The sequence below is a fragment of the Terrapene carolina genome, unplaced genomic scaffold (assembly GCF_002925995.2).
Source record: "Terrapene carolina triunguis isolate 2854851 unplaced genomic scaffold, T_m_triunguis-2.0 Scaffold42, whole genome shotgun sequence".
NCBI lineage: Eukaryota > Metazoa > Chordata > Testudines > Emydidae > Terrapene > Terrapene triunguis.
The window spans coordinates 42,550,373-42,573,795 of NW_020664393.1; the positions used below are offsets into that span (position 1 = coordinate 42,550,373).

At 44.9% G+C, this 23,423-nt stretch overlaps 1 protein-coding gene across 7 annotated transcripts in view; it reads left to right on the plus strand.

The window, feature by feature from the left end:
• Positions 1–11,032, plus strand: part of ICK (intestinal cell kinase) — a 44,739-nt gene extending 33,707 nt beyond the window's left edge. For 5 of the 7 annotated variants that reach the window (XM_024221440.1, XM_024221806.1, XM_024221695.1 and 2 more), the window contains 3 exons: positions 80–208; positions 6,190–6,303; positions 9,192–11,032. In XM_024221440.1, the coding sequence (XP_024077208.1) occupies positions 80–208; positions 6,190–6,303; positions 9,192–9,346 (398 nt within the window). In that variant the 3' untranslated portion in view covers positions 9,347–11,032. Of the gene's footprint in view, positions 1–79; positions 209–6,189; positions 6,304–9,191 lie in introns of those variants that run through there. The other 2 variants (XM_024221870.1, XM_024221932.1) reach the window with 2 other exon arrangements.
• The last annotated feature ends 12,391 nt before the right edge of the window (positions 11,033–23,423 follow it).

The following is a 23,423-nucleotide window of genomic DNA, read 5'->3' on the forward strand; positions in this document are numbered from 1 at the left end:
ATTTGCAGGTGCAAAGCTGCATAATAATTGTGTATGACAAGGATTTTTTAATGGTTAAATTTCTCTCTTTTCCCAACAGGGATAAGCACAAGGAATAGCATAGTCTCCAGTTCAAGCAAGGATTCTATTGCGTCTAATCCATGGCCCACTTCTAGTTTGCCTGGAAAAGCTTCAGGTGTGGGAGGAGGGGTCAATGGAACGAATTCAGGTAAGAAGTGGTATTCAGACATTCTAAGAGAACTGCAAATGAGGCAGGGTGAGAATTTTTGTAATGGCTCCCTAGTTACTCCAATCCACTTTGGGTCTTAGGCTCCCAAAAGCCAAGTTGATCTATCCAATGTTTAGCTTGACTGACAGCTTGAAATCTAATCAGTTTAATATCTTTTCACATACTACACCAGTCCCTGAGTTCCCTTGCCAGTCTTTGTGAAATCATTTCCAATTTTTCCCCTATCCCTGTTGCCATATAAACAAGTCGCACAAATGGGGAGAGCTGACTGTATAGAAGAATGAATTAAACTGTACAAAGTGATGTCAAATACATGAAGTAATCAAACAATTTCTCATTGATCCTCTTTTAGTATATTAGATGCTATTGAACAATTGTAGCTTAAAAAAAATCCAGAGGGAAGCATGATTTTAAATTGATGGTTAGAGAGACAAGGTGGGTGAGGTAATATCTTTTATGGACCAATTTCTGTTGGCAAGAAAGACAAGCTTTCAAGCTTACACAGAGCTCTTCTTCAGGGCTGGGAAACAGTTAGGGTTTGTGTACACTGACAGCGCTGTAGCACTTTCTGCCGATGCCACCTATGCCAATGGGAGAACTTCTCCCATCAGCGCAGGGACTCTACCTCTCCAAGAACCAGTAGCTATGTTAACATGAGAAGCCCTCCCATAGACATACTGCTGTCTACACTGGGAGTTTGGTCGGTGTAAGTGCGTTGCTCAGGAATGTGGATTTTCCACACCCCTGAGCAACTTAATTATGCCGACAGGAAGTTTGTAGTGTAGACCAAGCCATAGCCCTGGTCTCCACTACAAACGTATGTCTGTATAACTCTCCCATCGTCATAGGGAGCCAGGGGCGGTGAGTTATATGTGCCCATGTTCCAGCAAATTTAGGGCACAGGAGCCTGACTCCACCAATGTTTCGGGCCGTTTCTCTCCCCCGGCCGCATCTGCTGCCCCCTGCGCCTCCCCCGGAGCATCCCCCATCTGCGCCCCAGGGGCAGCAGGCAGCTGCCCTGCCACTCAGCGCTGTGCTCCCTCACTGGCCGCTCCCACCTAAAGGGAGCAACCCCGGCGGCAGGCTGAGGTAGCAGCTGCGGAGGGAGGAGGCGCACGCCTGATGGCAGTCCTTCTCCCCCCGGCACCCACCACAGGGGAGGTGAGGGGACTTCCTAGACCTGAGAGGGGCCCAGCTCCTACGAGCACATGCAGTGACGGTGCCAGGTGAGTGGTCTGCTAGGGGGGCCCCTACACCAGAGCTCGCTGCTGCTGCTGGCAGGGAGAAGGCTGGGAGGACTGTGGAATTCTCCTCTCTGGCCCCAGCCCCGGGGCAGCCTGCCTTCACCCCAAACTCCTCATCTGCAGCCTTGCCCCACCCCAGAGCCTGCACCCCCAGCCAGAGTCTTCACCCCCCTCCCCCCCCCCCCTCCCTCCGCCCCTCCCAAACCCCTCACCCCCAGCCAGAGCACTCACTACCCCCTCCTGCACCATGAACTCCTCATCCTCGGCCCCACCCCGCAGCCCTCACCCCAACCCTCTGCCCCAGTGCTGAGCCCCCTCCAACACTCCAAACCCCTCGGCCCCACCCCATTAATTTTGTTATATGCACTAATATGGAGGTGATTTGTCACACATCACCTCCATATTGGTGCACATAAGATTCATTTTGCACATGAGTGAGGAAAAATTAGAGGGAAAAAAACACGCAACTTAAATTCAGCAGTCAGTTTAGGGTATGGTTGTGGTTAGCACAATACTTGATTATTTTATACTCTTTAAAGTATATAAATTGACTTTATAAGCATACAACAAAATATAATGTATTGAAGCAGGCGAGTGCTGCTTCTCACTTTCCACTTTTAATTGGCCCTTGTAATCTTGTGGCACCAGCGCGCTGTAGCTTCATTTTATCCCAGCAACAAATTACTGGTCCTACGAATCCAAGAATAATAATCAACAATGGATAAATGCTTAATAAAGTTACCCACAGAAAAAGAAAAGGATAATTCATCAAGTGACGGCCTGAGTTCGACACCCAGCTTGCAAACTAAAGTTATACAAAACAAAAAAATGCGACAAATCTACAAGATAAGAAAAGGAGTTTTCAGCAATCTTGGCTATCAAGTTTTACCTGGTTGGAGTACAGTAGTGAATTAGACAGAGCTTTTTGCTCGGTCTGTAAAAACTGTTCTGAAAAGAAGGTCTTAATATTTTCTACGAAGGCCGAACCAATGTTTATTTCATCTGGATTTCAAGATTAGAGACACGCAATCCATGGTTTTACATCAAACGAAAAATCCTTCTGCCACAAGGAAGCAGTAATGAAGTATGCTGCTCTGCAGTCGCAGGTAAATGTTTCTGCACTAATGTCGGCCAGCTACAGAAAAGAATCACAATCAGCTAGGAATGCACTGCACAACATTTTTACCAGTGTTCAATACCTAGCTCAACAAGGAATAGCATTATGTGGACATGAGAGTGATTCAAATTGGATGCCGCTCTTGTTGCTATGCAGTACAGATTCAGAGGAACTGAGACAGTGGCTTAGTTGCACAAAATACAAGTGGCTGTCACATGGGGTTATTAACGAAATAATTGAAATGATGGCGCTAAGACAAATTGTGCAAAAGATAAGGCTTCTAAGTTTTACGCCATCATAATGGATGAGAACCAATTTGTCAAGAAAAGAACAAGTAAGTTTTTCTTTAAGGTTCTTTTCTAGTGAAGACTGGGAGATTTATGAGGAGTTTATTGGGTTTTAGCAAACTGACAATGGATGCTGCTTCTCTTTTCAAAATTGTGGAAGATACACTTCTCAGGTGTGATTTGCCCTTTTCTGATTGCCGGGGGCAGTGTTACGACGGAGCCAGTCATGTGTCCGGTAAATTTGCTGTGGTCCAAGCCAAGAGTGGAATTTGTGCACTGTGCTGCACATTCCCTTAACCTTGCCACCCAGGATGCCCTGCATAATATTCCAGAATGTTGTAATATGTGTTTGATGGTGAAAGATCTCATCAGTGCCTTTAGGGAGTCAAAGTGTATGGCAGCATTCAGAGAGTTTCAGAGTGAAGGGGAGCCTTCTTTACGACCATTGTGCCTAACAAGATGGACACTAAGGATCAGCAGCATTAAATCACTGCTCAACAACTACGAGGCCAAAATGAACTGCCTGGATGAATTTAGTCACTCTTCAGATGAATTTAGCTCAAAATGTAGTGGATTCTCGAAGCAACTTCAATCTTTTTCAACGTACTTTACACTGGCAGTTCTTGTGAAATCCATGGGTCCTGTAGAAGCTAATGCAAAAATTCAAAGCCCAAACGTGTCATTGGCAAGCGTTACGAAGAAAGTTGGCCTGTTGCAAGAGATATTGAGCGGGATGCACACCGACTCATCATACAGTCACTTCTGGGAAACAACAGTAGATAAGGCAAGAAATCTTTATTTAGATGATCCTACACTCCCGAGAAAATGTAACCCACCGAGATCAATGGAAGCCTTCCTCACACCTTCAGTGACCCCAAAAAGTATTTTCATCAAATACATGTTGGGATCATTGCAAGCATCAAAGTTGCCATTTAACAGAGGTTTTCAATGGAAAGCTTTACATTCACAATAAAATTGGATAAGAGTATAACTGATGCAGCAAATGGCTCAAAACAGGACATTGTCCCAATAAGTGAAGCTTTCCATGGTGACATTAACATCTCTTCACTTAGAAATGTTGAGTGATATTTGCAGATCGAGAAATTGCCAGCTTAATTCGGTGAGCGAAGTGAAGCAATTTCTGAAACAAAACGAAGGCTTGAGTGACATGTCAGAAGTTACAGTTCTCCTGAAATTATTCTACACAATTCCAACTACAACCTGCACCGCTGAGTGATCATTCAGTTGCCTGCACAGACTAAAAAATTATTTGCGAACGACAATGAGCCAAGAATGTCTAAATCACTTGGCACATTACAAGTCTCCTGTATGACTTCATTTCAAGAATCAAACAATGACAAAAAGTGTTTGCTGCCTCCTGAAGAATATCACAAAAGAAGGGGCTACATTTTGTTTTAATTTTAGAAAGTATTTGCTTTTGAGGATTATTGATCCAAGAGTGCTTGGTTGTTTCTGTATTCAAAAGAGTATTAATAAAGTTGATAGTCTTAAATACATTTTTCTTACGATAGTGTTATTGTGCAATATAGGGAAACTGTTAAACGCTTACTGTTTCCAGTCCATTTTTACATTTTAAAATATAAATATATAATCTGCTTATAAGGCAGGTGTGGGGGGCGGGGGCAGGACTTGGACCCATTCTGGGCACCACCAAAAATTATACAAACCTGCCACCCCTGTAGGTAGCATCTTCTAAGTGCTAGAGTGGCACAGCTGCAGCGCTGTAAGTGTACACAAGCCCTCAGAGTATCATAGCTAAATACAAGCTGGAATAGATTGAAATATGTGCCAGCTACTTATGCTAAACAAGGGACTATTCAAGGAGAAGTGGCCTGTTAACACCCCTCCAGTCATAGAGGTGAAAGAAGCAGGTGGGGAAGCTGTTAGTGGGTTATAGATTGTTGTAATAAGCAATAAATCCAGTGTCCCTTTTTTAAAAAAAAAACAAAATATAAAAATAATTCATGGTTTTATTTTTTTATTTTTTCTTTCAATCCCTGTTACTTGATTTGTAGTAAATAATGAGGGAGTTCTTTACTTTTTTTTTTTAATTTAAACAATTACTATGAATTACCACTCTAAATGATAGTCTCTAGCCAGGGAAAGAGAATGAGAATGACTCTGCAGTTTGATAGACAGGGCACTCACCATGGTTCAAGTTCCTGCTCCAGTTACTATTTATAAAAAGTGGAATAGTTTCAAGAGGAGCCTGAAAAGGCCCCATACTAAACTATCCCATGGCCCACTGGCAAGGGCACTCTCCTGCAATGGGAGAGAACCAGGTTCAAACCTTTTCTCCACATCAAGCAGAAGTGGGAATTGAAGCCAGATGTCCCACATCTGAGGTGAGTGCCCTAGGCCAAAGCTTATCCAGGAGCTATCACCACAACAAATCCTCCACCTGCTTGTGTCCGAATGCCTGAAAAAGTTAGTTTATATTATATTACTGAAACATTAACACTTTTTTTTTTTAAACTTTGATTTGCTGAAAAATTACAAAACCTGTTTCAGGTTGAAACACTTTTTTTATTATTCTTAAACAGCAAATCAAAAAATCTGTTCACCCAACTCTGTTTTGGGACACGTTCCTGCTCCCATTAGTTTGGTGTAACTCACTGATTTCAATGAGAATTTTGCCTAGTAACAAAGGGCCTAATCTTACACGGTAATAAAAAGCCCCAATGTAGATGCTCAGTGCATTTAAGATCAGCTCTAAGGAAAGACTGCAGGAATTGAGCCCCCTCAGCTATGTCTCTTCTCTACAAGGCCATGTCTACACAACTGGTGCTATAGCAGCACAGTACAGCACTATAGTTACGCTGCTGTAGTGCCATAGTGTAGACACTTCCTACAGTGACAGATGGGGGGGTGGGTTTCTATTGCTATAGGAACTCCACCTCCCCAAGCAGTGGTAGCTAGCTGTGTCTATGCTGGCGGTTAGGTCGGTATAGGTGTGGCGCTCAGCCTGTAGTTGTGTCAACCTCACTTCCAAGTGCAGACCAGGGCTTAGTGTTTCATGCAGTGTGATGGTGCCAGCCTTCCAGATAAGTACGTAACAGGCCAGATCTGCAGCTGGTGTGAATCAGCATAGCTCCATTAACTGACTTACACCAGGTAAAAATTTGGTCCAGTCTTCAGTGTGCCCCACCAATGCACCATTTATGAGCTACCCCACCTTCCTGCAGATATTGTGAAGGGGTGGGTGGGTGTGTGTGTGTGTGTGTGTGTGTGTGTGTGTGTTCCATTGCACACTGATTTCAAGTGTTTCTCATCATTTACAAATTCTTTCAGGGCACTCAGGATCGAGCAGGTTGACGGGTGGTTATATCCCTTCATTTCTGAAAAAGGAACTAGGCTCTGCTGGGCAGAGGGTTCAGTTAGCACCAATTGCAGATCCATCTTCTAGTAAGTGTAACTCTGAGCTTGGTTGTTTGCTCATTAGGGCAATAATGCTGTCTGTTGATAAACTGTATAGTCAAAATTGCTTGACCACATTTTATTTCGTTATGGAATATACTCAAGAGACCAAATAACCAATGTCAGTCAGGTTTATTAATATGATACAGGTTCTATATGATACCAGTCTCCAAAGAGCAGTCATGTGCAGCGACATTACATTCATCTTACATACAGCTCCTCAAAATTGCATTCCAAAAGCCATCTTCTTATACTGTGCTTGTTTACCAATAAAAAGGTACTACCTATGTCACCTGAAACTAGATTCAATTAATCAGCTTTTTTACCTTGTTTCTGGTACCATGATGTACGCTTTTATCTTTTATTCTGAACCCACACATTCCAGGTCAGGATGCACCCTTATCTTTGTTCTGGGTGCATGCATTCCAGGTACTAAGGGGTGTGAAGACACCTCCTAGGCCTGTACCAAGATAAATAGGTCTGAGGGTAACTCCCTTTCTGTGGCTATGAGGAAACAATTATATGTCCTGATACTGACAGTTTTCCTATCTACTTAAGCCAAAGCTTACCTCAGCTAATGCAAGGTGTTATGGGATACTTAGCATAAGTGAACAGGATTGTGATCTAGGCCAGTTTAGGCTATATCACTGTTACAATATTTGTGCTTAATGTATACTAATATGTGGTGAGGATAATGCATATTATGATACATGGTTAGGGGGCTGGAGCACATGACTTATGAGGAGAGGCTGAGGGAACTGGGATTGTTTAGTCTGCAGAAGAGAAGAATGAGGGGGGATTTGATAGCAGCCTTCAACTACCTGAAAGGGGGTTCCAAAGAGGATGGAGCTAGGCTGTTCTCAGTGGTGGCAGATGACAGAACAAGGAGTAATGGTCTCAAGTTGCAGTGGGGGAGGTTTAGGTTGGATATCTGGAAAAACTTTTTCACTAGGAGGGTGGTGAAGCACTGGAATGGGTTACCTAGGGAGGTGGTGGAATCTCCTTCCTTAGAGGTTTTTAAGGTCAGGCTTGACGAAGCCCTGGCTAGGATGATTTAGTTGGGGATTGGTCCTGCTTTGAGCAGGGGGTTGGACTAGATGACCTCCTGAGGTCCCTTCCAACCTTGATAATCTATGATGCATGCTAGCCATCATATTAGTCAACATAGTGTCTGTAGTTACTGTCTGTAGCTGCTGTAATACTCAGTTTTTATATTTGACTGTATTGTAAAGAAGTGAGTCACTAGAACTATAGGTCCTGATCTTGCAACGCTTACTTCTGTTACAAGGGTTGCAGGATTAAGTCTAGTCTGACTTCTTTAAACTGTTATAAAACATCAGTTTTACCGATTAAACAAACATATAGCCTGTACTCCACAACACAGCCTTCCCAGAATGCACAGCTATTATTACCACCAAGGGTGGGTGTCACGGTGCACATCACTCACCACTGCTGTGTCTCCCCGGGCCACTTCTCTCTAGCCCCAGCACCTTCTTCACCCTTCATCAGGGCCTGCAATTACCCAGTCTCAGCAGCCAGCCAGGAGCTCCTCTTGCTCCTCCAGTACCTCCCAGCAGTTGCTTTGTCCAATGTGCCACAGGTCTCTCCACCTGCTAGAGAGACAGACTTCACCCCTTGAGCTCCAGGCAGAGGCTGACACTACTCTGCCCTATGGCCTTTTTAATATGGGGCTGCTGGGCCCAGATTGGCTGCTCCTCGCAGCCCCTCTCCTATTGGCTGCTCCCTGTGCAGCCTCCCTAGGCTGCTTTTAACCCCTTCTCTGCCAGTGTGGGTCACAGTGGGATTTTCAGAAGCACCTTAGTGATTTAGGAGCACAAGTCTCAAAAACCCCACACTAAATTGTCTATTCATTATAGAAAATCAAATTTATTTTTCGCTTGAGTAAGGACAGAGTAAACACTGGGGCACAGATTCACACTCTGCTCCATCCCTCCTGTACCCCTTTTGGAAACGCAAAAGGGCTGGAGAATAACCAGATCTCCTCAGCTTGGGATTCCCTTGTCATGGGGACTCTACTGCTTGCACAAAACCTGAGTAGTCCACTTCTATACCACCCCTCCATTGCAGCCTCCAGTGAAAGGTCTAGTCCAGTTATTCTCTGCTAGCAGGTAGCCCTTTGTGGTCATATCTAGTGAGGATATTTTAGGGCAGCATTGAGGCTGCTCTAAAGTATGCTGGGGTGAGGCATAAAACTGACCCCAAAATCAGTAAGCTGCAAATTGGTTCCTTTGCAACCCATCTCTTGCTGTATCCAGCAGATACTAGGCACAGTAGAGAATCTGGCCTGAGTAGGGATCTTGGCAAATGGCTCACGGTATTATTATTTCACATATCCTGATTTTTTACTTTATTTTTTTAAATACAAATTAGCTCTAAAGTTGCAGCTTCTAACAGAGAGAGTATCCAGAGTCTGTATCCAGGGGCTTTTTAAAGGAGCAATTCCTCCAGCTGAGCCAGTCTGTAACAGGGTGTAGCAGGGCCTCCTTTGCTCCTGCCTCTGCTGTGTTCCAAAAACCACTCAGACCTTCTGGCTCAGCAGTCACCAGTGCAGTTTATTTACAGGGTGCAATCCCACCACCTTCTCACCACATACAGGTTTCAGCCAGGAGGAAAGAGTTACCCCTGTCCTTCCACTCTCTGCCTCCCCCCCTCCGGGCCTGTATATAGCCACGGCTAATTTGGTTGGCAGCTGTTTCTCCTTTGCCAATCAGACACAGGTTTCTCTAGCCAGCTCCAGTTTACCTCCCTGGATTGGGACTGGTGTGACAGAGGCCAGGCTCAGGGGTTCCAGCCCAGCACCCTGTCACACAGTCACTGAAACTTTATCTAATGGCTTTTCTTCTTCTCGTTTGTAGATTACGCCTCTCTGAAGTCTGTCAGACCTCATATTGGGCGGCCATCATTTAATACACCTTCAAAAAGCACACCAGCATTAATGCCGCGTCCACCGCCAATTCAGCCAATCCATGGACGCACTGACTGGTCTTCAAAGTACGGAGCTCACCGGTGACTTGCAGAAAGCACTTTCTGTTGAAGCATGAAATGGTGACCAATGCTAGACCATTTGCCATGACTTTGTAAGCCTGTGATTTTAAAGAAACCCTATCTTCTTTGAGCAAGACATTTCAAGACTTCTTTAGTTTTATTTGTATTGATTTGAATGCAGTCTTATACCTTTTTGTATAAAATTGTTTTGTTATATGATAGGGTCCAATTATTTTCTTAAAACCAATACATTTTGTATATATGGCTTGATGTTTTTGGCATTTTATACGATAAACTTTGTAATGAACTTGATAAAAATTTAATATTTCCTTTGTCAGGTCCAAATATTTTATACAAGTAAATAAAACGTAGCAGACTGATGAGGCAGTATTGCAAAGGAGATGTAATTGTGAGAAAGAGGCATTCACCAAATATTGTTTTGTGATCGTTACGCTCTGAATGGGACGTATGAGGCAAGGCGGTCAATCATACTGAATAACCCAGCCTTATTTTAGTGCCATGCTGCACCAGCTGGATGTGATTGTCAGTCTTTCACCTGCTTTGGTCTGAAAGACTAAGGACCTGAACTTGCTCTCCTTGAGGTCAATGGCAGGTGGATTGGGCCCTAAATCAATCACAGGCTTATTGAAGGGTGTTTTTTAGCTTTGGCTGGTGTTTGTAAATTTGTCTTCACACTATTTGTGCTGCCTGTCGGTTTTTCAGTTCTGGGGCTGATCCTGCAATCCCAAGGCCAAATCCCCGCTAACCACACTGTGAGTTTGGCCTGAATGAGACCAGCAGGATCAGACTGCTAGTTTGACTACATTCTGCCTGTTTTTAATGCTATCTCCATTCAATAAGTATTCTGTGGGTTTTGCTCATCTGTCCTGAAGTGCCACTTCAGACTTAACTGTTGTCTTTCAGAGTGAAAATAAAACATGCTGCATAGGGGACTGCTCCTATTAGTCAATTATAACATTCCAAAAGACTTCCACGAAGCAAAGTCAGGCCCTGTTTTTGTAGGAGCTGGAGAAATATTTGAGGCAATATTGAATATGACAAAGCTGGTTCACAGGCAGAGTAACATCGTATTAGTGATGCACCAGCAGCGAAGTTTAAGAAACTATATATGCAGCTGATTTAATTTCTATTGCTTTGTTTTCCAGCCTGATTCCCTTAATGTATCCAGATGCAGTTTCCATAAACAAGTAAACTTCAATCAACAGTTACAGTGCTGATTTAGCTCACCTTCCCATATTGTAAAATATAGATCAGTTTCCATAAAGGAGGTCTTATTGGTTATTTTGTTATAGTAAGCATTTAGGATCAAATTCTGGTCCCAGTGATGTCCATGGCAAAATCTCAATTGATTTCATTGAGACCAGGATTTGACCTGTGGAGGAAGGAAAAAGTAACATGGTAGAGAAGTTACAAGGGTTACTGACCAAGGAAAGCAGCCAAATAGCACAGATACAAAACTGAGTGGGGATTGTTCTCTCCATTCTAAATGCTTAGCTTATCAAAGTGCACTGGAAAAGGCCACCTCCCCTTTCTAGCAAAAATGTGCAAAAAGGAAAAAAAAATAATCTCTGTATTTCACCACACAGAAAACCCTCCCTGATCTCTCTGGGATAAGGGCTTAGGAATGGCCTCGCATTCATATGGAGCCTGATAATCCACTGGCAGGCCTGGGCCCAACCCCAGCATATCCATGCAGAGTACCTCTTTCTTTGCATTCTTTCCAAGACCCTCTTCCCTTGAGCTAGCCTAGGGGCTAGATTGCTCTTGGGCTTCCCCAATCTACCTGCACACTGCCTCCTCTTCCAAAGGGCAGAAGCTGGATTGGAAGGTAATTCTGTGGACTAATTTCTGCTGGACTTCCCTACAAAAACCACTTCATTTTGGGTGGAGAGTGTGCCCTAGAGCAATTTCTCTGCTGGTCCCCTTCTGAAATCATCAGAGCATCAAATATGATTTACTCATGTGTAGAGCGAGAGCGCAGCTGCTGACTCAGCTGTAGGAGAGAGCATAATGGATAATGGCCAGTGCCTTTGTTCTGTGCACTGTGACCACGTGGGCAGCATATGCTGCTCTCCACACGATGCAATGAGGGAGCAAAATGGTCTGCATTATTTAAAAATTAATATGTACGTAGGACCTTCACAGAACCCGCATCATGGCTCTCTAACCTTCACCACCCAGGCTTTACCAGTTAACTAACACACACTCATTTCAAACCTATAGATACTTGCTAACAGAGCTGTGATGTTGGTATACACACAAGGAAGTAAAACGGAGCCATTTTGAATTATGCAGCACTAGATACATGTACTTGGGAGAAGGGGTGGGGTGGGAGGAGAAGTGTTTGCCAAGTGGAAAAGGACAAAATTGTGTATTTACATTTCTTAAAACCATATAGAATAAGAACTGACTGTTTCCTCTCTGGAAATCAAAATCTGCATTTATATTTAGAGATTTTTAATTTATTTATAATGAATGAACTGACACTAACGAGAGAGATGTTTGGACCTATACAAATATCTAGCTAGCTGTTTGTAAATAGTCTATTCTGCTGTGACCATATGCCCCTAATTCTCACTAATGGTTGTAGTTCCTGTCATTGTCAGAATAGAGTACTTAGAGCCCAATCCTGCAACCCTTACTCAGGCAAGCAAGTAATTTGAGTAAAAGGTTCAGAATCATGGCTAGTCCTGCAAAGGGATCCACAAGAAGGGTCATAAGGTTACTCGGTGCAGGAATAAGGATCTGCATTCAAACCCCTTTGCAAATGTGGGGCCTTTATTTGTCAAACCTAAACAGCTCACATTCAAAAATTGTCTACTGTAGTTTTAAATTAAACAGATACAATTTATAGATTCACTCAGTAGCAAGTGTATCGTGGGCACAATCCTGTAATCTTTACTCAGGCAAACTCACACTGAGCTGAATGAGAGGTGTTTTTTTTTTCTTGAATAAGGACTGCAGGTTGGGCTATATCTTTTTGTTTTGTTTTGTTTTGTTTGTTTTTTAATGTTTTCTCTGATTTGTGCCATTTAGATGGAAAAAAGTAGAGGCTGTATATTACATTGAAAACCTGACCAAAAGCAATATATTTGTAAGAAAACATATCACATGCAAAATATTACCTATCTCTTAGCAGGTTCTGCAGCATTTTTATGCTAAGTATATGATTTTGATTTTTAGAATTACTTTACAATTTACAGTTTCTCATACTCATGTGTAATAATATGACCTTAATATGAAGGAGTCAGACCTTGGGTGGCATATTAATCTGTATTATCTTGATTTTCTTAAGTTATGTGCAGATAAATAAAATGAAATTAGTACTGAAACCCTCCCCACACTGTTTACAAATTCATTAAAAATGCTTTAGTGGAAGTACATACTATAAAATGGGGAGAAAAATATTTATTGAAAGAAATGAAAACCCAGAAGATTGGGGGGGGGGGATGTTTAAACTGTTTAATTCCTTCTGTGTAAAGAGCCTCCTGCCCAGAATAAAGTTACTCTTGAAGAGATGTTGACTTAAGTGTTATGTTTTTCATTCAGATGCTAATATCTAGGGATTGTTAATTATATTTTTAAATAATTAACTAATCCCTTTTGAATTTTGCATTAAAAATTTTGCTTCTACCAAAGATCTTCTTGCCTGCAAGTTCTGGGTTATGATCTTCATCCAAATATGTGACATTTTGTAAGCTTCTGTCCCTTACAGTTAAACACGGGAATCCTCTACATTAAAGCCAAGAGGTGACAGGTGTTGGAGAGTTAGAGATTGATGGCTGGGCCAAACCTCAGTGGCTCTGCAATCCCAACCACCCAGCAGCAATGCCCAAAGTATGGAGCTGGGCTCAGGAGCCACTGCTGTGGCTTGTGTGTGGGGTAGGCTTGCTCTCCCACCCCATGGCCTCTTTGAGCATGTGGCATGAGACTTGGCCTTAAAACCATTCAAAGACTGAAGCTGGTACAGAATCCTTATTAAACGAGGTATACCATTAGCAGTATATGGTACCAGTGCTCCTGCCTAGATAGTTTCTAAGATGTTCATCATGATTTATAAAGCTCTAAATGGCCCAAGACCTGCCTATATGAGATCATCTGTGATATGCTGCCACAGCTGTGGTCAGTGGAGATGCTCCAATTGGATCTGCCTTCTTTTAAAAGCAAAGGAGATTGTTGATGGGGTATACTCTAAGAGCCACAGGTTGCCGGAACTTACTTCCCACCTCATTCCACCCTTTGGTTCACAGCTGGAATCTAATTTCCTTCTAGGTATGGTGCCAAAGCCATGTAGTTGAGAGAGATTGTGAGGAAGATTGAAAGGCTTGTTCCTGGGAGAGAGGAAAAAGGGCTTTTCTGGTTTTGAGTTGCTCATCGGCCCAATGTTAATGTTGAGTATTCAATGCTGCTGGTGGTCATTGTTACTGCAAATTTGGTTACTTTTTAGGACACCTAGAGCTATTTGGCTTCCCTGTCTTCCCCCCCCCCCCCTTTTTTTTTAAATGTTTACATCTAAAATTGCCTAAGGCAAAATATTTTTAATAATGCAAAATCTTGTTTTGCAGTATGGTGAAATAAAACATCCTAGAAATATTTTACTAATAGAGATTATTACTGTTCCATCTGGGGAAAAAATACATCAGCAGAATGTTAAGGTGTCGTGATTAAACACTCAAGCCAGGACATGACCCGTAAAGTTGCCCATGTACTTTTAACAACCCCTATCTTCATATGCATTTTAAACAGCCATCTATAGAACTACAAGGCAAATGAAGGTAACCTACATGTCCGCAGACTTTCACTATTTCTCTATGCTGTATTATTTCATTTGTATTTCTGTTACTGCGGTACCTTGTGCTTTTTGTGTGATTTGGGGCAAATCACAATTTCTGCCTCAGCTCCCCATGTGTAAAATTACTATAGAAATGATCTGCCTTTTTTCTTGTCGCATCAGCACCGTAATACAACTAAAAGCCAGTCCTGATCAAATTTCATTAACCATTAACTGTGCTGAAATATAACATTAAATTTTTCTGGTTTAGGAATAGAAGAAAAAGAAAGGCAGACTGCCACATGCAGCGCCTCACTTGGATGTGTCTGGAGTCTTGGAAGCTTGACTACCCTACGTTCTCCTACAAATGGACCTTGAGCTTGTTTGGAGGTTCTAGCAGGGGAGCGCAGCTACCGTAAACCCTTGACCGAAGAACGGTACTCCTCTATCTGGGAGGTCGTCCTCTTCGACCGAGCGCGCAGCTTCGGGAGGGACGCACATGGAGCGGTGAGGGAGGAAGGGGACACCCGCCTAGCCAGCCAGATCAGCCGAATCAACCCTGGCGATCAATGGGGTGACAGATGTCGCAGCCAGATCGCCCTCACATCCAAAGCAAACTGGGGCTAGCTCAGTATATAAAGCTTGGTCTATACGGCAGCTTTACAGTTAGGGTGAATAACTAGTTGGTGCTTATGGGATCAATTAAGTACAGTTAGTGCACTTTAGTGTGTAACAGACACAAGGAGTGGTGAAAAGCGATCCTATCCAAAGACAGCCCCAAATGTTTGCACTATATTTCTCTCCCAAAAGCCTTTGCAGCATTTGCAAATTACCAGCCTCTCTACTGGTGGTTCTCCCCGCTTGCCCCCGCCCACTGGTGTTGCAAACCGTGAGGCGGGCGGGGTTAGTGCGTGGGACCCAGGCTGGGGGCTGGTAGCTGTAGTTCCGGGCGCGCGCCGCAGGGGAAAGGTTTTGCGCCCCTCCCCCCGGGGGGGCTGGGCTAGTCCTGCTCTTATGTGTAACCCCCTGTAGCTTGTGTGGGGCTGGGCTTGATTCTGGGCCATTTCAGCTTGCTGCAGCATTTGGGGGGAATGGGGCGCGGTGCATGATCCTTTCGTTAGGTGCAGGTCGATTGCTTTTGTGCAGCTGGTGCAGGGGCCGTGGTATGCACGCTGTTAGGACTGTGTGGCAAATCCTTTTCGTTTGAGTAGGGGTTGGATTAATGCAACTGTCCTTGTCGGGGAGAGGGGGTGTTTAAATGCAGTTTGGGGGGGGGGGGTGTTATAATGTACCTTTCTCCATATAAAAGCAAATCAGTCTCCGCCTGTAGCTTTAAGGCTGGATGAACTATTTTGGGGTTCTGTAAAATGTAGTTTGATCCTTGTTTTATGAGACAACTGGGGGTGGAGGGGCACAGAGCAACCCTAGTGTGACCCCCACCCCACCTCCGAGAACCTCTCCGACTTTACATATTTCAGGGAAAGTCCAACAGCTGTTACTTCTGGCTCTGTAAATCCCCATATAACACTGACCGGGAAAAATGTTGCCAATTTTATATGTAGGGTGACCAGATGTCCCGATTTTATAGGGACAGTCCTGATTTTTGGGTCTTTTTCTTATATAGGCGCCTATTACCCCCCACCCCCATCCTGATTTTTCACACTTGCTGTCTGGTCACCCTATTTATATGTGACACTCCTCTGTCTTTTTTGGAGCTGGGCTCCCGTACAAGGGAAACTGCCTGTGTGGTGTCCTGAGCTAGAGAGCAACCTGGAGGGGAACAGACTGCAGGATAGAGCTCTGCTCAGCACCCAATGGCCCTGCTGCTGGCCATATGTGCATAGGGACCACCTGCCCTAACAGCTGGCAATCTTATGTACAGCTGGGATTCCTTATTTAAACCCAACTAACCGTCTGTAGCAGCCTCCTTGGGATGTGCTGTTTCCATCCATCTGAGAACTGCATTCCTGGAGGGGTGTCACTGTGCCTCAGTGGGTCACAGCTGAGAGTGCCAAATTCAGGACAAACTGCTGAGAAATAGGGCAGACTCACCCTAAACTGGTGATTATTCTATCATTAGATTATACCAGTAACAAAAGTGAACTTCTGTCTCACCACACTGGTTAACAGGCATAGGTGCTGGAACTAGGAGTAGTTTCCATTATGTACAGGGTTTACATTTTGGTTCAGTGGCTCTCAGCACCCACACTATACAAATTGTTCAAGCACCCCTGTTAACAAGAAGACAAAAAAGCAATTTCCTTAGGCATTCCAGCTCTTAGCTCACCAATGAGTGGTTACTGAAACCTAATTTAATCAAAAGGGGTCCTTCTAATCTCAAGAGATCAGCCACTTAGCCAGGTCAATATATAACCCCAATATTATCCAATAACACTGATACCAATCCTTTAATAACTTAATGTTTAATAATAAAATAAAAGAATTAATTAATAATGGTTATTAGATCATATTCATACAAATAATTGCAAAGTCCTTATATCAGGTTTGTAGCAGTGATGGAATAGACTTCAGGATTATAAAGTCTCTCTGGTAACTTCCAAAAGATTGGAAGGTCCAAAGTCCATAGTTCAAAATGCTCCTTTTTGATGAAAATCCACAGTCCTGAGAATCAGGGCAGGAAAGAGACAAAATGGAGGTATCTCAGGGGTCTTTTATATCCTTTGCCATTTTTATGCTTATAAGAAGCACACGGAATCTCTTAAAAGGGGATAAGGCAACACGCCGTGTTTATTGTACTAATTCAAAGCTAGTAAAATGGAATATAAGGCAAAATAAGCAAAATGGAGTACAATTTTACTTGAGACAATTTCTTCCCATTAGGCTTTTGGCCTACACCGGGTGCCTGAAAATTTACTGTCTCAAAGCTCACAGCCTTTGTTTGTGGATAGTTACTGGCCCAAGATGGACTCCAGGGTCACATGAGCATATCACATGTCCTTATGTGCTTTGACTTACAGGTGCAACCATTGCATTGCTCATTCTTACTGAGGCATCCACAGGAAGGCTTACTGGGTGGGATGAGTTTCCTCTATGGCCCATTGTTAGAGTGAAGTGCCCTTAATGGGCCATTAACATACAGCCACCTGGCCTTGAAGGAAATCTTATCTGTTGGGTGTTACCCAGTAAAACAACACATGTATATGATACAAGTCTGTGGCCAATGTTCATAACTTTAGATACAAAGATGACACGTGCATATAAACAGGATAATCATACTTAGCAAATCATTACTTTTCCATTGACACCTTACGACATACTTTGTACAAGATTTGTTGCAATTGTATAACAATGGTGGTAATATCAATGATATAATAGCCATATTCAATTATACAGCATCACAAAGGGAAAGAATAAAATCAGAAAAATAGCAGGTAGGAGTGGAAGGTCAGAGGTGCATCCTACTTACAAAGAATGATGCTGAAATGCTACTTGGAAATGTTTTCCTTTTGTTGTAGGCTTCCCTCTGGTTGTATGGTGTTAGTGTCTGATACTTGGTACTCCCTATGTCAGGGGTGGGCAAACTTTTTGGCCCGAGGGCCACATCTGGGTATGGAAATTGTATGGCAGGCCATCAATGCTCATGAAATTGGGGGTTGGGGTGCTGGAGGGGGTGAGGGCTCCAGCTGGGGGTGTGAGCTCTGGAGTGGGGCCAGAAATGAGGAGTTCAGGGTGCAGGAAGGGGCTCTGGGCTGGGGCAGGGGGTTGAGGTGTGGGATGGGGGGGCTTCAGCTGGGGGTGCAGGAAGGTGCTCCGGTCTTGGACCGAGGGGTTCTGAGGGCAGTAGGGGGATCAGAGCTGGGGGTTGGGGCGCAGGAGAGGGTCAGGGGCGCTGGCTCCAGGTGGTGCTTACCTCAAGCAGCTCCCGGAAGCAGCGGCATGTCCCCCCTCCGGCACCTACACGGAGGTGCGGCCAGGCGGCTCTGCGTGCTGCCCCGTCCACAGGTGCCGCCCCTGCAGCTCCCATTGGCTGTGGTTCCGGGCCAATGGGAGCTGTGAAGGCAGCGCTTGGGGCAGGGGCAATGTGCAGAGCCTCCTGGCTACCCCTACGCGTAGAAGCCAGAGGGGGGACATACTGCTGCTTCTGGGAGCCGTGCGGACCCACAGCACATGTGGAGCAGGTCAAGCCCCAGACCCTGCTCCCCGGCTGGAGCTCAAGGGCCAGATTAAAATGTCTGAAGGGCCAGATGTGGCCCCCGGGCCGTAGTTTGCCCACCCCTGTCCTATGTGCTTTCTTCCTTGTGGCATTAGGAAGAGCAGAAGCAGGATCAAGATCTGCTATGTGACTCCAGGCTCGGAGGACAGAATGTTGACTCTAAGCTTTATTCATTTATATGTACACTATCTCCCCCACCCCTTTCTCTGAGTAGTCCTAGCATCTGCTGTTCACTCTCCCTCACAAACACACATGTCCTTTTTCTTTCTCCCACACAAACAAAATCCCAAATCCCTGTGGCTTCAGGTCCTGGCCAATGGTTCCGTGGGCATGTACTGGCCGCTGCTTCCTGCAGTTCCCATTTGCCGGAAATGGCGAACCGCAGCCACTGGGATCTGCGGGGAGCCATGCCTGCAGATGGTCAACGTAAACAAAATGTCTCGTGGCCCGCCAGCAAATTACGATGGGCCGCGTGCTGAAGGTTGCCCGACCCCTGGGTTATACCGTGTCTGTGTTGGTGGTAAGTAGAGCTTTCAATCAGGTTAACAGCTGGGGAAAAGGTACCTTTTTCCCCCCTAATCTAAATAAGGCCTATAACTTAGCTTTACACAGCAGATGTGCTTTGATGCCCATCTTGTACCCATTATTGTTATGTGAGTGCTAGGCACCTGATCCAAAGTCTATTGAAGTCAATATGACTCTTTCACTGACTTCAGTGGGCCTTGGATCAAACTGTGAGGCTGTTTGTGTTTTAAGAAGCTAGCATCCATCACTTTGAAAAGGTTTGTACTCTCTACTGCAGAGCTTTGTAGACCTGGGCATGTTAAAGTTAAAATCTTTTTTATAAAGATTAATAATTGCTCTGCATTTGGGCATAAGTCTCATAGTTCACTTTAGGAAAAACAAATTTGTGTAACCCCTTAACCAACTTTAAAAAAATTTTTTTTAACTGTCTTTATCTGTATTACAACCCACACCATAAACCAGTGATACTCAGACTGTGGCTGACAAACCGCAAGTGGCTATTTAATGCGTCTCCTACAGCTCTTTGCAGCACATATCTAAACACTGATTAGTTAATAATTAAATCAGAATGCTTTACTGTCTTATTAACCAATTACATTATTTGCTATGAGAATAGTGACTAAATATTTCCCGTTATACTGTTTATATATGAATAGTACTATAGCAAATGATACAATGAATTCACACTACTGTGGCTCTTTTGGGTAATGCTGATCACTAATTTGGCCCCTGAACCACTGAGGTCTGAATATCACTGCCATAGACCATTAAAACACACAGAAACAGCATAAATGGTGAAGACTCTTACTTTTGCATTTTGCTCAGCTTAGGCAGTAGAATAATCACAGGTTCTCATGTACTGAAACAAAGCTGCAATATTAGGGTTGCAAATATTATCGGGCAATGTTTGTTTCCACTGACTAAGAGAATAGGAGCAGGCCCCTGACTCTTTGTTGCGGCTGGCTAGCTTCAGTCATTTTTATTCCTGGGTCATCAGTAACTAGCAGGAGTCTGGCATTTGGCTTTTGTTTTTATGTCCATTAACTAATAAGCAGTTGTCTTGTGCAATACTACAGCTACCTTCAAGGCCGTTCACAGGCCACTTTTTCCCTATTCAAGAGGGACACTGCAACATTGAAAACTGTAGTCTATTATTCACATGCCAGCATACACTTTCCCAGATCACTGCACCTGTGGTTCAGAAACCTCCGTACAGACGGAAGCATTTTCCACACCAGCAGAGACCTCCCATTATGCAGTTATATGCACAGTTGATGTAGTCATGTTGGTCCCAGGGTAATGGAGAGTCAGGTAATATCCTTTGCTGGCCCAATTTCCGTTGGTGAGAGCAGTTACTTAGCTGACTTACTGCTGGAGTTGGAACTCTACACTCTCTTGGCTTACGGCTGCAGAATGGAATTCAGCTCCTACTGAGAGCCAAACTCTAGTCTATTCAGCACATAATTCTCCTGGCAGCACAGTTTAGCTCAGCAATTTGAAAAGTTTGAATGGTTACTTGCTGCTATAAGAGCTATTCAGAGAGAGAAACGAGACACTATTCATGGACCCAAACTTACACCAGTCAGAAATCCATCTCCTATATTAAGTCTTAACCAGTGTGACAGACTGCCGATCTAAGAAATCATTAAAGTTCCAGTAAATCCTGACTCACCAGGGCTAGAAAGGGATGTTCTAGAGCAGGGGTGGGCAAACTACGAGTGGCGGGCCACATCCAGCCCGCCAACCGTTTTAATCCGGCCCTCGAGATCCTCCGTGCGGCTCCCAGAAGCAGTGGCATGTCCCCCTCCGGCTCCAACGCGTAGGGGCAGCCAGGGGACTCCACTCTGCATGTGCCCCCACCCCAAGCACCACCCCCATAGCTCCCATTGGCCAGGAACTGCGGCCAATGGAAGGTGCAGGGGTGGTGCCTGCGGACAGGGCCGTGTGCAGAGCTGCCTGGCCGCGCCTTCGTCTAGGAGCAGCAGAAGGGACATGCTGCTGCTTCCAGGAGCCGCTTGAGGTAAGCACCACCTGGGGCCTGCACCCCTGAACCTCCCCTGGTGCCCCAACCCCCTGCCCCAGTCCTGATCTCGCTCCCGCCCTCCAAACCCCTTGATCCCAGCCTGGAGCACCCTCCTGCACCCCAAACCTCACATTCCCAGCCCCAACCCAGGGCCCACACCCCCAGCCCGGAGCCCCCTCCCGCACCCTGAACTCCTCATTTCTGGCCCCACCCCGGAGCCCGTACCCCCTCCCGCACCCCAACCCCAATTTTGTGAGCATTCATGGCCCACCATACAATTTCTATTCCTAGAAGTGGCCCTCAGGCCAAAAAGTTTTCCCACCCCTGTTCTAGAGCATTAGAAAATGGATTCCCAGGCTTTCATTTTTCTAATGGTGTACAGCATTCATCTTCAGCTACCGTGCAGTTCTGGTACATAACTAACGGAATCCCATATTTCAGATTACCATCTTGCCTCCTCTTTGATTCAGATATGATTTTTAGTGGTTATTAGCTTAGAAGCATCTAGCGCATTAAACCTATTTTCCCAACTGATTTTTTTTTTTTTAAGAATTTGATTAGTGATCATTTATTTCTTCATTTGATTCCCACTAGTTAGGGGTCTGGAGAGCTCCCATACAGGCTGCATGCTGAGATGCTCCTGTGTCCCTGGGGTGAGGCATCTTTATTCTTTCTTATTTTTAATGGTCATCTTTTTAATGTATTTCACATTTTCCAGCAATAGGGGGATCCATGGTTGGGGCATATCTGGACATGCTGTGTATGTACCTGTCACAGGGTGCATACGTAGCCTAGAGCAGTGGTTTTTCAACCCATAGGTTGCGACCCACTACCGGGTCACGGCATGTAAAGCGCTGAGTCGCTTTGCTCTGGTCAGCACTGCTGACCAGGATGTTAAAAGTCCCGTTGGTGGTGCTGCCCAGCTAAAGCAGGCTAGTGCCTACCTGTTCCAACACCGCACTGTGCCCTGGAAGCGGCCAGCAGCGGGGACCATGGGTCTCCACACTGCCCGAGCACCGGCTCCGCACTCCCAATTGGCCCGGATCTTGTGGGGGCAGTGCCTGCAGACAAGAGGGGGGAAGGATAGCTCAGTGGTTTGAGCATTGGCCTGCCACACCAAGGGTTGTGAGTTCAATCCTTGAGGGGGCCACTTAGGGATCTGGAGCAAAATCAGTACTTGGTCCTGCTAGTGAAGGCAGGGGGCTGGACTCAATGATCTTTTGGGGTCCCTTCCAGTTCTATGAGATAGGTATATCTCCATATATTATTATTATTATTATACGCGGAGCCGCTTGCGCACCTCCACCTAGGAGCCAAACCCACTGCTGGCTGCTTCCGGGGCACAGCACGGTCCCCGGTGCACCCTGGCTGTGCCGCTGACTGGGAGCCACCAGAGGTAAGTCTGCGCCCCAATCCCCTGCCCCAGCCCTGAACACCCCTGAAACATTGAACCCCTACCTGCACCCCAAACCCCCTGCCCCAACCCCCCCGCCCAGAGCCCTGACCCCCTCCCGCACCCCAACCCCCTGCCCCAAACCTGGAGCCCCTCCTGCACCCCAGCCCAGAGCCCCCTCCCACACCCTGAACCCTTCATTTCCAGCCCTTCCCTGCAGCCCTCACCCCTGCACCCAACCCTCTGCCCCAGCCCTGAGCCCCTCCTACACTCCAAACCCCTCATCCCCAGCTCCGTTGGGTTACGGGCATCAACAATTTTCTTCAACTGGGTCCCCAGAAAAAAAGGTTGAAAACCACTGGGCTAGAGTATATATGAGTGTGTTAAGAGCTTCTCTGTGTGGTGCAGTGGTGACACTCTAGCTCAGGGTTCGGCAACCTTTCAGAAGTGATGTGCCGAGTCTTCATTTATTCACTCTAATTTAAGGTTTTGCGTGCCTGTAATACATTTTAACGTTTTTAGAAGGTCTCTTTCTATAAGTCTATAATATGTAACTAAACTATTGTTGTATGTAAAGTAAATAAGGTTTTTTAAAAAGTTTAAGAAGCTTCATTTAAAATTAAATTAAAATGCAGAGACCCCCTGGACCGGTGGCTAGGACCCCGGCAGTGTGAGTGCCACTGAAAATCAGCTTGTGTGCCGCCTTCGGCACGCGTGCCATAGGTTGCCTACCCCTGCTCTAGCTAGAGAAATCAATTCATCTGACCGCAACCAGTACGTCGCACTGGACCACCCAGCAGGGAGTGAGATTTTACTTACTTGCTGTAAATGTTGCCTAGGATCATATATTTAGATCCTGTTGTCGTTTTCAATAAATTGGAAAAAACCACGTGGTCTCTCTTGAACTAGACTGAATTGCTTTGGGGGAAGGGCCGTTTGTAACACAATCAACAGTTTGGCATGGATTACTCAAGCACTAATATTTTTATGGTGTTTGGTTTATTTGAACTAGCAGTGGGAGTTACTGCTTTTGTTGACAATTTTTAACTTATTCTTTAGTTTCCTTTTCTCACTGCCTTCCAAACTAGGCTTTTTGTCCGTGCATTCCAAGGAATGCTTTTTTTGCCAGTCATAAAAATCTCTGGATATGAGATTTTACTGCAAATATTATTACGGGGATCTAATATTCTGGTTC